Consider the following 14,562-nt stretch of genomic DNA (forward strand, 5'->3'; position numbering starts at 1 on the left):
GGCGTTTCACCTTGCTATCTTTGCATTTTTTTGGCACTGTGTCTCGTGGATGCCTGCTGCCTACCGTCTGGCTCCTGGCTCCCACCTTTGCATAAAGCCCCAACTTGAACTGAGTGCTGTGGGAGCACACGAAAATAAACATCCTGAACATAAAAAGTGATAAGAAAATAAGAAAACAGAGGAAGAGAGCAGGGTCTCTAGAAAAATCCACCATCAGAATAAAACAGTATGTAGACATGGAAGTGATGATTGAGAGGGATTACTTCTGTAGGAGTCTCCGCATTTTTTTAAAAAAAATCTGGCATAGTATATCTTTAAACAGAGAATGAAGACACAGGACACACAATTAACATATGTCCCCATTTCAGAGACAGTGGGAAAATGGAGGTCAAGTAAAAGAGAGGCAACAGTTTATTCAAAAAGGCTTAGTGGTAAAGCAGGTGCCCCATGTACAAAGGCTCTGTCCTTGCTGCGTGTCGTCCCTGATCTCTCTCCCCTGTCCTGTCCATTAAAGGCAAAAAAGCCCCCCAAAAACAATCTAAAAAAAAAAAAAGTGCACAGAAAATAAAACAAAAGAGGACATGGAGAGAAATGAGAGGGAGGCCACCAGCCCCTATCATGTCCAACTTAATTAAGGCTGCCGCTGGGGCAGCTGGGTAACAGCACTGTCATGGATACAGCTCTGAGCCCTCATCGCCATAGCGTCCAAGGCTGTCGCCATAGTGAGGGCATCATCCTGGCAGCCAGCAGAAGGTTGTCTGCTCCCCAGCTCTCTGGCCTAAGTGGATGGATGTTTGAAGCATGGACACCCATACACACACACTCAGACACACACAATTTGGGAGACACAAAGTCAAAGATCGCCTCTTGGTGTAAAGCGATGACTTGGTGGCCCTGTAGGGCCATCTTTAATTTTCGTTCACTTTTGCTTTCTCAATTGTATACACACACACACACACACATAAACACAGGCCTGGCTTTAGTCCTGTCCCATCCTGGGGCAAAGTCACCAACTGGCTCCCCTATCTGTTCCCCTACTGGTTGTCTTTGAGACACACCCTGGGGCTTGACACACAATCACACACACAGACACACACACCATGACTGGCCCCCTGCTGCCCCTCAAGAAACCTAACATTGAAAGAGATGGATACATGCTTTGATACCTCATTACAGCCTTCTGGCTCGCACAGCCCTAATCTAAATTAAAAACAGCTCATCAGATCAGTCAGAAAAAAGAGGGGCAATAATATCATCAACTAATCTGATACACAAGAAAAAAAGTCAAAGTAAGGGGGGAAGGGTAACATCACTGTGGGGCAAAAAATAATGTAAGATTGATGTTTGGTTTGAAGAAACTGCTGTATTTTGAAGTACTCTAGGCACATGGACAAAGACAATATTTGAACGCGAAGATTAATCAAAGGGTCCAAAACCTCAAGACTGTCATGTGAGTCTGAAGCTGACTTTGAAGATGTTAAAAATTGGGTTGACTCAGGTGCAATTTGTTAAAACCTCAAGGTTTGGTACAAGATCTAACAACGTGTCAGGAGTCCATAAAGTCACAGTTTATTTAACTGTTAATGGTAGTTTTTTTATACAGCTCCAGGTCGGGGTTTCGAATGAAAGTTGCTGATATTCACAAATGAAGTGCAAGTAACATATTGTGATACGTTTTAGATTACACTGAAAAAGCTACATAATATTTCTATACATCTGTACAATAGGACATTATGTAGCCTTTCCTCATTTATCTGGTATTACCTCTGATATCTGAGGGAAACAGAGCACAGTTGCTTTTAAAAGGTCCAGTGTGTAGGATTTAGGGGGATATATTGACATTGAATACTGTATTCAATCACCTGAAACTAAGTATCATTGTGTTTTTGTTACCTTAGAATGAGCCACTTATATCTATATATGAAGCGGGTCCTCTTCATGGATGTATAATTAGATCTGGAAATCAGACCCTGGGATGGTGCAAATTCACTGCAATGAGAATTGCTCAGTGTCCAGCGTCCAGGTTTTATTCTTGGGTATGCAGAATATGTGCAGTAGTGTTACTCACCCCTCCCAGCTCTTAGACTTCAGATTGTGATGACAGATTTTGAAATAAGTTTTTTCTCAGCTCCAGCTCGAGACCTTGTTTACAGTTCAAAACATCCTGTCAACAGTTTTACAGGCGTCTCTTTCAGAATGATGGTGGTAAAAATGTTTTTTGGGTCGCAAGGGATCTTTTACAATACTGAAAGTGGCCACTGGGGAAAAAATAGAAGCAAGGCTGCGCTGTATTCCTGGGGGCCTGGTCCTCTTCCACGGACTCTGCTGTGTTGTTTCTACAGTAACCCAGAACAGACAAACCAAACACTGGCTTCAGATAGGGCTATTCGCGTGTTCACTTCAGCCACTGTAATTCTTCTACATGCTTGGCACATCGGAGAAGTTTTAGTTGGTTGCAATCTGCAAACCTACTGCTGGATACCACTAAATCCTTCACAACAGACCTTCAATATTGCTATTAATCATGTATGGGGTGGGGTTCTTTAAAAAAGAAAAGTCTGAGAACTCTAAGTGAGCCACACTCAAAGCAAAGTTGCAGGTGCAGTTATCTAAGCAATCAAATCAAAATAAGTATGCCATCAGGTGAAAAATGTTACTTATAAGTAACCTGCAGCACCATGAAAGCATCAAGGGGCTCAGTGGGAACTGATTTACGGCAATCTACTAGTTTCAGCTCTCAAGATGGACACTTTAGAGAACTGAGGACTGCATACACACACCTGTATGGTGTCGTCCTATAATGGCTCCATCTGTCACTTTCTTTGTCCACAAATCAGTCTGTGATCAAGATACTTGGATTGGCCTCACTTGACTGCCTTGGAAGGAGCTGTGATGTCACATATTACCAGCCCAAAATATATTCATATAAAACACACACACAGACACACATAAGTTTCTCTGTCCCGGCTGCTCAAACAGCTTGGGTCCATTGTTCAGTCAGCTGCAAAGCTTGACCTCAGGGAGACAAATTGAGGGACGCTCTCTCTCTCACTCAGACACACACACACACACACACACACACACACACACACACACACACACACACACACACACACACACACACACACACGTCGGGTCTGAAGACGATGACATTTTTCACAGAGAAAAGCGTTCAAATGGCAGGTGTCAGGGGCCGTCAGTCTCTAGCTAGGCGCTAGAAGGCAGGCAGGCACACGCACACACAAATAAACTCCAACTGCCAGTGTGAGGCACGTCTGAAAAGAGCAAAGCCTCACAGACACTCATGTCAATCTGGTAGCAAGAAAGGCCTGCACTTGTATCACGCACAATGCACACACACGCATGCACGCACGCACGCACGCACGCACGCACACACACACACACAAACAGACCCTAAATCTCAAACACGCATGGCATGTCACAGAGACTCATCACACATGTTTGTCACACACAGGACCATCGCAGGAAACAGTGGAACCCCGGGGGAGGATGGCACGGAGGGCAGGTGGAAGGAGAGGAAGAAGAGTAGGACAGAGGCTGACCACCAGTGAGGCATGGTGGGAGGAGAGCGGGGGCTGTGGGTGATATGGATGAGGCTGGCAGATATTCACTGTCCACCACCTGCGAATGCCAAAGGTCCTCGGCCTGACGCCACCTCCCTTACCATGACGAGCTACACACACAAGCATCTTTTTCAAGAAACACTGCTCAGCTGTGCTACCATTGGCTGAAACAAAGTGCCGTATGCTGTACAGACTTTAAAGCCCCTCGAGGCAAAATTGTGATTTGTGCTACTGGTCTATACAATAACTGACTTGAAATTTCAGATTCAATTATCTGTCTCAAAGCTGGCTATGCTCTTAATAAACCAAATTATCTTCTATAGGTCTTGGAAGGCTGGAAGGAAGGAAGGTGGATGAGAGCAGGACGACAGGAAGTAAAGATGGAAAAAAGAAGAGCAAATATGAAAAAGAAAAAACGCCCTTAAGATTGAACATTGCCAGTTGGGTGGGTAGCAGTGAGGAAGGAGAACAACATACTAGCGATGGGCAAAGGAAAACAATTCACAACTTCCTGAGAGCAACTACTCAAAAAAGAAGCACATTCCCCCGCTCTCTACCTATTCTTCCTTCTTCCCTCTCCCACAATCCCATGTGACATTCAGTCTATAATCTAAAACAAATTCTATTTAACTTTAATTCTAACTCATTTTGCTCTCGATCTTCACATCTTATTCTTCATTTTTAGTTTCCACCCAAAAAGTAATTTGAAGCACGTTCCAATACCCATGCTACCATATGTTTCAGTATGACAGAACGGTTTAGTGGGTCCCACTATATAGTATGCCAAATGCAGTATGTCAAAAATACCAGAATGTCCTACTGCATCTGGTATTTTGCAGTGTACAGGCCAACGTGCTTTTCTGGCTATTCTTCTCTTGTAGTAGTAGTGGTAGATATCTCACAGACTGAGCTGCAGACAGATGACAGCTGACCGAAGCCGCAAACATAATCATAAAGACAACAAACAACAACAAAAGGACATAAATATGATTATAACACTGACCTCCGTGAATGGTGTTTATTATATCTCCTAGGTAACATTAAATATTAACGTCACAATCTGCCGTGATCCAAATCGCAAGCTATTTTCATTTTACTTCACATTTCGCATGACTGACTCAACAGACATATGAGCAAGAGGTTCAAGACGCAGACATTTATACATCAATTCATCTATTTTTGGCACTCTTTATTTTCCATACATGGCATATTTGCATGTGTCTTGCTCAAATTAAAGACACAATGCATAAAATTCCATGTTTTTGAAGGATCCATATTTGTATTGCAATTGACCATTACAATTTTCCTTTATAAATGTTTCAACGTGTTAAACATTTCCACCATGTTTTTGCCATCCTCTATCCATTCTGTATTTAGACATTTTCACGTACCCATGGGTTCATTTTCCTCCCCTGAAATGAAGACACACCCCACAGCCACACTGAGGCCTTTCCATGCCTCTAAATCCATCTGTCCCCCGTTCCACCTCCTATCCAACCGTCAAACCTTCGATAAGGCCTGAATGCCTGGATCTCACCCAGTCATCACTGGTCCTGCCACTGTATGTTCATCACTCACTCAGCCCAGCCCTGGGAGCATGCCTGGACACAGGACATGACAGGGGATACACACACACAGTCATAAATACAGTCTACACCACTGTCCTCCAGGTCCATCAGCTAGCCAGTAATAATGATCTCATCCCACCAGGAGTGAACTGGAGGGCAAGACGGTCAAGGTCTTGGCCTCTGGATCATTAGGCATGTCTGTGTGTCAGTGCAGGCGCACACTGTTGGCTATTTGAGTATGTTTCCTGCTGTGACTACTTGTGTTGCTCTTGGACAAGTCTAAGTATGAACCAGTCAAGGAGAGAACAATGACTACTACTAGAAAGAGAGACGGCCTGCTACTCTCACGAGCTACAGAGTACAACATCAGGCAAAGACACAGCTACTGGGGGTGGGGGAAAAACTGATACAGTGTAGTATCCATATATATCTAGTATTCATATCTATATAGGTTATTGCAATACTCAGCATATTGCAAAAAATATTCAATTGTGACTTAAGTATTGTGATAATATCATATTGGGGAGCCTCTGGTGATTCACTGATTAAGGCTATGTGTGGAAAACAAGCCTAAATAAACTGGCAGTACATCATGTTACACTGCAGCATTATGGCAAATCATAACAGATCTGGCGATTTCATGTAGATTGTTTCAAATTAATTTCTTATTACAATTTACATTGTAATGAATCAAGCAATTAATTCAAGGCAAAAAGGGACACTGTCTTGAAGACCCTCAAGGATGTGTTTGTTTATGAAAAAAAGTAACAGGGTCGGTCATCTCACTGCCTTCAGGAGTGACAGAGCAAGTGGTCAAGAAACTGGATGTCATTTGTTTGCCTTTAGCCGTGTTTCCTGTGTGTGTGCGTGTTTCATGTGTTTCGTGTGTGTGTGTGTGTGTGTGTGTATATCATCACCATTGCCCAAAGATCTCCCTAACCTTACCCCACATATTCTTGCCCTCTGATATCATTAACATCTGCTTGCTGCAGCCAAACACTGTCAACATGTCATTCTTCATACACACAGCCCCAAACACACATATTAAAATATTCAAATGCTGTATAGTTTAATCACAAGTTGTGAAAGCAAGTAGAGTTTAAATATAGTTGAACAAGCCAAAGTAGCCACCACATGCCTCTGAAAGAAAGTTAATGCCCTTTTTTCCTCATCTGTTAAACTTAGTCCAATTTTCAGCACAAGAACCAGCTTCAATCATAAAACCACAAACATCAACCATTAGTTTTACCTGAGAAAACTGTAAAAGTATGTATATATTTTGTGATCAAATGTTCATTGTATTGTAAGGCACAGCATATATGAAATATAGTGACAAATACAGCGACCAAACAACAATGACAAAGCAGTCATCAGCTTAAAATACAGTTTGTATTACTTTAAAAAGGGTTTGTCAGCCAACCAATTTTAGGGATGTTGACTGGATTCATGAAGATAACAGTAAAGAAATAGGAGCTAAGGACATGTTGATCTCTTTGTGCTGCTCTAACAATATGTAAGATCTTCTCTAAAGTACAGGAGTTACAACTTGAATGTCGATAGATCAGGACTCACAGCAGTATGTGTGTGTGTGTTTGTGTGTGTGTATGCCATCCCTACCAATCGGCTCCTGTGACAAAAATCCAGACACACCAGCTGACGAGGGGGACAGAGACCACTGTGTGTCACCACACACAACACAACAAACCACACACACCCACACAGACATCTGTCTGGCCGGTGTTGAACAATCTTATGAGCGCTGACAAAAACTGCATGCTCTACCAGTCAGTGCTAAAGCACAATGACAGACAAGGTCGTGTTGTGCTGGCCTGTCAAGGAGCTAGAAAGTAACACACACACACACACACAAAAAGGTGGGCAGTGTGCTAGACATGAGCAGGCGTTAACAACAATAACCAGGTGGACAATAATGAGAACAGACACAAAATGTACATATAAGATTAAGCCACCTACAACCTGAGATTAATTTACTCATGTTAGAAATGTTTGTTTTCTAAACTAATATGTCACAAACTGACATCCAGCAGGAGTCTTAAAATGATCGGGACACAGCTGTATGGCAAATAACCTGATGTGTATTCGGTGGGGGCCATCACAGGCACAGACAAACCTTGTCAGCTAAATAATACCTCATGCTGTATAATGTCCTGCAGGAGGCGGGTCATTCACAGAGGCATTGTTCAAGCTTAATCATGTAAGGTTACTTTGTTGTGCATCTAATAGGAGCACAAAGAGTCGAATCTGGTCATTTATTTATTCCTCACTTAGCAAAGACAACAGTCAAGGAGATACGGGCCACTACATCTGAACCAGTCGAAAAGCTATCACACTTTATGCTGTGGTTACAGTGATTATACTTTCACTCATAATTTCATAGACTTTCACTGAATATCTTTGGTACCGGTTATCGGATTTCTCTTTGTGCACACATACTTGACCAATAAAGCTGGTTCTAAACCTGAGCCGGTGATGTAGTGATCAATATATTAAACTCCAAGACAATCATCCACATTCTGGGCAATTTTCATGGTGGATCACCTAACGTGTTCATTAAAAGGTTCTGTATATCCACAGTGAGTGATGGTGGTAACCTGCCAGAATATTCATGAGCTCATATGCTTGTTATTTTCAAAACCAATTCTGTAAAGTGAGCTATCATTTCAGTGTCAGATAACACTTACAGTGAACTGATAGGCATTCTGACCCCTGAGATATTCTCGGCTATCTTATTGGAACCAGACATCTTTTTAACTTTTCTCCCCCATAGCATTTCCATGTGGTATTTTTGTTGGCGCCGCTGTTGCAAAGACACCCAGATAGGCACTGGGGAAAAACAAAAGTATTATCCTCTTCCTGTTTTATTTGTGAAACGGTTGATGCTATTTCCTCGTGCTATAAATCGAGCCTTTATTTTCCTGGGAGATCGTCCCCAGTGGCAGACAGAATTGTATAGTGAAAGAGATGATAAGGAACCAATCTAAACGTAGATTGTGTCATTATTCTACAGCCATTACATTGTCCATTTTCCACTCTATCCGCTTATGAGGGGTTGGGTCGCTGGGGCAGCAGGCCGAGCAAAGCACCCCAGACGTCCCTCTCCCCAGCAACGCTTTCCAGTTCCTCTTGGGGATCCCGAGGTGCTCCCAGGCCAGATGAGATATGTAATCCCTACAGCTTGTTCTGGGTCTGCCCCGGGGCCTCCTACCAGTGAGGTGTGCCAGGAACATCTCTAACGGGAGGTGCCCAGGAGGCATCCTGATCAGATGCCCAAACCACCTCAACTGACCCCTTTCGATGCGAAGCAGCAGCGGCTCTACTCCAAGCTCCCTCCAGATGTGCAAACATTACACTGTGCAAACAACAATTACGTCATTATAAATTAAAGCAAAAAATGGTCTACTGGGGCGTCGGTAGCTTAGTGGTAGAGCAGGCGCCCCATATACAAGGCTCTTGCCGCAGCGGCCGGGGTTTGACTCCAGCCTGTGGCCCTTTGCTGCATGTCACTCCCTCTCTCTCTCTCCCCCCTTCACGCTCGTCTGTCCTATACATTAAAGGCTAAAAAGCCCCAAAAAATATCTTAAAAACAAAAAAAAAAAGGTCTAACACTTTAAATAAAGCTGATTTTTAATTCTGCTATAATACCAACCATGCTAATATGTTCTATATCCAACCTCCAATGTTTGATGATGGATCCAATCATCCTATTGTCTAACACTATGCAGAGAAAAAAATATGACAGACTGGTTGACAGAGTTGTCCTGATACCAATACCACAATCAGAAATACCTCCACTACTGCCTGAAATGCTGAATCAGGTATCGAGTCTACGCACAGGTCCAATTACATGTGATTTATTACAAAACTTAAAAGTAGTTTCACAACTGGATGAAATGGCAGTTTCCCCAGAAGTCGATTCTTTGTTGCTGCTCTAAAACTGTAGCCTACATGGCAACCTGCACTGTGCAGCCACTGGTAGCTACTGTTTTAGCAGCAAAAAAGAACTGATTCTGGTAAATAGTGTGACGTTACCTGTTTGCAAAATGTCAGGAATTTGGCAGCAATCTACACTGAAAAGTCCCACCAGTAAAAAGGCAACATGTATGGTATACAAGGCTTTAGTTTTGCAGGGTGGCAGAAGTGTTGCCAATTTCAACGCCAGAAAACACACTGGTATCTGATCATTACCTGGTATTGGCTGCTATTGGGACGGAGAAAATGGTATTGTGACATTTCTGTTGACCGATGATGGAAAAACTTGTCAGTTGCAGCCCTACTTTAAGTACATACTTAATATTTAACAATGTCTCTGTTTCCTTTATCAAAAAAGCTAAAGATTCCAGTAATTTTTTCCTCGTCTGCAACATAAATCTTATTTATGCGAGCATGTTTGGTCCTTGTTTGGCTGTCTTTTGAAAAGGCCACAGTCCTTAAAATGTATGGAAGAGGTGACTCAGTGAGTACGATGAGTCTACTCAAACAGGACTAAGGCACTGAAACTGCATACACACAAACACACGCAGAAAAAAACATACAAGTAAGGATGTCCCGCAGGCTGCCATTTCTGGCTGTCATTCCAGCTGAGCACTGAGGCAGAAGGACAGAGAGTGAGAGAGAGACAGGCGGGTGGAGAAGAAAGGGTGGAGAAGGGTGGGGGTGGTGACACAATGAAGGCTCACAGGGAGACAGGAAGCAGATGGTGCAAATGAGGCTGAGGTCTTTAATGAACTACTGAGGAGAGGAGAGGAGAGGAGAGGAGAAGAGAGGAGAGGAGAGCTCTATTACCTATATAAACCAAAGACATATAATATCTCTCTCCGAAAAAAACTTTCAACACGTTGAGTTGAACACTGCCAATGTCACATTTTAATGGCTGATCCCACCTAACAAGGTAATAATGTTAAAAATCCTTATAAAATCCGAACTGTTCTCCAGTCTGGCCAAATAACACAATGAAGACAAAATATAATCACTCTCTATTTCACACACATTTTTGCATTTGAGCCAGAGTACATCTTTCCAAGTGCACAGCTGCTTTCAGGAGCCGGGGACGACAAAGACAGAGCCGAAAAAAACAAGGGAGGCCAAAGAAATGTGGATGTTAAGGTGGAGATGGAAAGATTCAGTGCCTGTAAATATTCTGAAACAGACAGGACAGTATTCAGCTCAGGAAAAGTTTTGCAGTATGTGCGGGTGGTTTCCACCAACATGAACTGAGCCAGCCTCCTACGCATGGGCTGCCTGAAAGACTTTCTACACCTGTCAATTAAACCCCCCTGGGTATAAGGTCAGCTGACAAATGCTAATACATATAGAAACATACAAAATCGCAATGTATAGTAGAAACTGGGTCAATTAATTGTACTGGGGACATTCACAGCAAGCAATAAGACCCCTTGCTGTTTCTGATGCTACATGGCTATTCTCTGTCATTGCCATCATCCTTGTTGCCGTGGTAATGAGGTTTTCCTAATGGCAGGTTGGGGTCAGCTGTGGGTCAGTCAGCAGGGGAGTAAGACTCTCATAGTTAGCAACAACCGTTACTCCTTGAAGCCAGTCATCATCTTTCCACGCCCATTCCATCTATCAGAGGATATTTTGGTCAAATTGAAACATGAGAGAACAACGTTCACCCAGATATCTTTAACAAGTCTTAAATAAAGAAAATAAACACACATTACTAATTTTATCAGCAGAGCAAACATGTGCCAATGCTAAAACATCTTTAAGGACAGCACAGAATCATGAGCACATCCAAAGCTGGTGTTGGAGCCAAAGCGAATGTCTGGATTAACTGTCTTTTGGGATGTTTATGATTGAACTATGATTGATTAAAAAATTTGAGCAATTAGCAATACATTAAGTGAAGTGATTTTCCATACGACAGGAAAGGCACAGAAAAGCGGACATGTTAGAGAGTGAAATAATCAGCTGTCGCATGTTTCATCTTGTGTCTGTCCATCAGAAAAGCCAATTTGTTGCAAGAAAGTGTCTAATCTTTTTAATCTTGTTGGGACATTTTCTCGGACAATAATAGGCAGAGTGGCAATAACATTTTGTTTTATCTTATTATTGATTCGAAATTATGTACTTGTGTTTTTCTATTAATGATTCTATACTGCATACTACTATTAATGATTCAAGTGATTTTATAATAGATCTGAGCTGCAAATCCTCAAAAAAACCCATGTCACGCTTGTAAGAGAAATCTGAAATTCATATTTATTATCTGTAAACAATTAACCATTTACTGATTATTATTAATGTTGGCAACAAATGCTTGCGCAATATGGGGGCAGGTTTTTGCATTGTGTCTTGATGCAGAAGGGGTTGGCAGTTAGGTTTAGGTAACAAAACTACTTTTAAGGTTAGGAAAGATTGTGGTTGATGTGATATGACGACATGATGTTATAAAATAACGTCAAGTTTCACATGGGACATGTACATCGGTCTCCTTTGTCAAAGTCCTGCACATGTACCCATACACCTCCCCTACCACCCACGGTAAGCGATTTCACACTCTCTGATGCTCTGACCATCTAATGATGACGTGAATGGGTTTACACTGAAGTTGAGTAAAAGCCTGGTGCGTCACATACAGATGCTGAAAGGTGCCAACGTTCATGGTGCACCCACACAGATGCTTTTGACGCCCTGAGATAGACCATGCTGGATTGAGGAAAGTGCTTAAAATGGACAACCCCATGAATGTAGAATTATTTTTTGCCACTCACTGACAATAGGAAACTTGTTATATTTGTATTTAAGCTACTTTGATAACTTGTTGGAATATCCAGGTATCCCTGCCACATCATGACACTGAAGCTCATTTAAGGGGTAAATTAAAATCATATGAATAGGATGTGATTTGTACACACAATTTTGATGAGTTCTATGGCCTTACAATGAAGCTGAAATTTCATTTGTGCTTAGAAATTTGGGTTTAATCCCACCCAGGTGTAACATATATCCCACAGTGTGTGTAATACAGAATACTGCAAAGTAGGGCTATACCCCAGAGTCTTATATTTCAAAGACATATGTTGGGGAGAAGTCCTCCTCAAAAGGTAAGACTGGGAGTATTTATTGCAAGACCAGCATTTTGACTTTGCAGGGCCACTAAAAGCACATTTAATAGATCCAGCTTTTAGGAAAGGGAATGTCTAAAGAGGACAGATGATAGAAACGATGACAGTGGCAAAGGCGGAGGGCAAGGACCAAGAAGGGGAGTGAAAATAGGAAGAGAATGAGACAGAAGATGAAGAGAGGACATGAACATGCATTGACAGCAGCCTGTGTGTACATTTTAATGCAGACACATACAGATTATGCTTTAACATCTATGTTTCTGAGACTACATCAGCCACAGTCCAAAGAAACCAACGTGAGGCATAAGACCAGATGACTCTGGGGCGATATCATCTGGATAACAACAACCATACTTATGGCTAATGTCAGAATAACATCTAACTGCTCTTCCAAAGTTCATGTACTTGCAAATGCCTTTATTCCATAAACCCTACTGAGACAAAGGCAGACCATTTACACATGTGTACGTGCTGCAAAAATATAGTTAATCATATCAGGTGATATGGGACATTCAGCCAGCACCACATCAAACAGAAGACCGACATTCTTACGTGTTGTGAGAAGCAAGAATGCCATTAGCTCCAGTAAAAGAATGAACAAGAGAGACATTATATCAAGATGTGAAATTTTGCTGCTCTGGAGGTGCTCAAGTCTGCTCAAAAGAAAAAAAATGTCTGTCATGAAAATAATCAAGGGGAAGTTAACTTAATAAACGCCCCACTTTGACCGTTTCTGTTCTTGCAAATAGACAGAAAATTGAACTTTAGAGAAAAAATGTGGGCTATTACACCAAAGGTACGACCACTGAAGTGTACATGTGTGTACGAACTCAAAGATACTGACAAAACTCCAATATGCAGACACACACACATTCACGCTCAGCTCAGAATCATTCTAGGCTGTGGTCCCAATGCTAACCTCAAGTCAACAAACACACATGGAACTCAGCAGAGAGAGAAAGAGACGGAGCAAGGAGAGGCCAGTGGTTATTATGCTTGGACCGAGGTTCTGTGCTGTTATATTCTGAAGTGTGGACTGGGCCTGGTTACAGACACAACGTGGACCGCAAAACGTCTCTTTAATTGGAACGAAGTGAAACGAAGTCCAGATGGCTTTAATAGACAATATTCGCTTGGGGGACACATTCCAATTTGTCTTTCTCTCCATCTGTGTCCAGTTCTCCTGCTCCCACACATTTTCCTCCGCTGTCCTTTACTCTTTCACATCCTTTGAGTCAGCCACCCTTTCCATTCCACAAACTTCACTTTCTCCATTTCTGTTCCATGACCATTATTTCTTCATCATCATTAGCATCTTTCAGCGCTGTGTTCCATTAACCTGGAATACAGAGGTCAGAGGTGGGAATGACGTTGCAACTGAGTTGACCGGTACAGTACAAGTCGGAAAACCAAGATGTTCTTAACAATACCACTTCAAGCCACGTTAGCCACTGTTAGCCATACCAGTCGATAACAATGCAGTGTGCTGTATTTTGCACATACACACACACGGTAGCAACATGTCCACTATGTGTACGACTGTTTTAATGAGACACACACAAGACAGAAGTGGTAATAAACAGTATATTACTTCAGCTTTCACTACTGCTGATGCATAGAGCAGCCATCTTGAATTTTGAGGACGGAGTTGGTGAGGTTCCTAGGACTTTCCAAGTTGGAAATCCAACTTCAGGGGGCGTTCTAGTTGAAATTTCCAAGTGGGAACTCAGAAATTCTGACTTTCCAGTGCAAACTAAACGTACCACAAGACCTCACTGACACCCCTCTTCATCCCTCTGTCTTCCCAATCCTTACATACATCACACATACTTTAAATTTTGGCATTTCATCTTTACAAATGACACTCAGGAATACTTCTGTGAACATTTATTCTAAATGAGGTGGAAAATTTCATGGTCTTGAAACATGCTTGAGGAGTTTTTTTAAACTGTAGGAAATATGGAATGCAGTTTGTATTACTGAAAAACATCAACACATGATACATAATGTGTGAAGTCAGCACCCTGGACAGCAGGGTACATCCATCCATTTTCTACACCCACTTATTTCTATTCAGGTTGAACTGGGGTCTGTTTTAGTATGTACTGGATGAAAAATGAAAAGACCTTACCAGTAGGACACATCCAGGGGGTTAAAACAGCGCCTTGAGATGAGGTCAGCGAAGACGGACTCAGTCTCACGACATGCCGTCCCATTGCCAATGACAACCTTGGAACAGCTAGTATGGACAAGAGGAGGAGGAGAAGGACAATGAAGATTAAGAAGCTAGATTAGGTAAACTAG

General features: G+C 42.2%; 1 protein-coding gene across 1 annotated transcript in view; it reads right to left on the bottom strand.

The window, feature by feature from the left end:
- The window catches only part of srbd1 (S1 RNA binding domain 1), a 63,052-nt gene that overhangs the window by 35,551 nt on the left and 12,939 nt on the right, over positions 1-14,562 (bottom strand). Inside the window, exon 14 of the mRNA XM_033612638.2 lies at positions 14,390-14,497. Coding sequence (XP_033468529.2) covers positions 14,390-14,497 — 108 coding nt within the window. The remainder of the gene's footprint in view (positions 1-14,389; positions 14,498-14,562) is intronic.

This window comes from Epinephelus lanceolatus, chromosome 17 (assembly GCF_041903045.1).
Source record: "Epinephelus lanceolatus isolate andai-2023 chromosome 17, ASM4190304v1, whole genome shotgun sequence".
Taxonomy (NCBI): Eukaryota; Metazoa; Chordata; class Actinopteri; order Perciformes; family Serranidae; genus Epinephelus; species Epinephelus lanceolatus.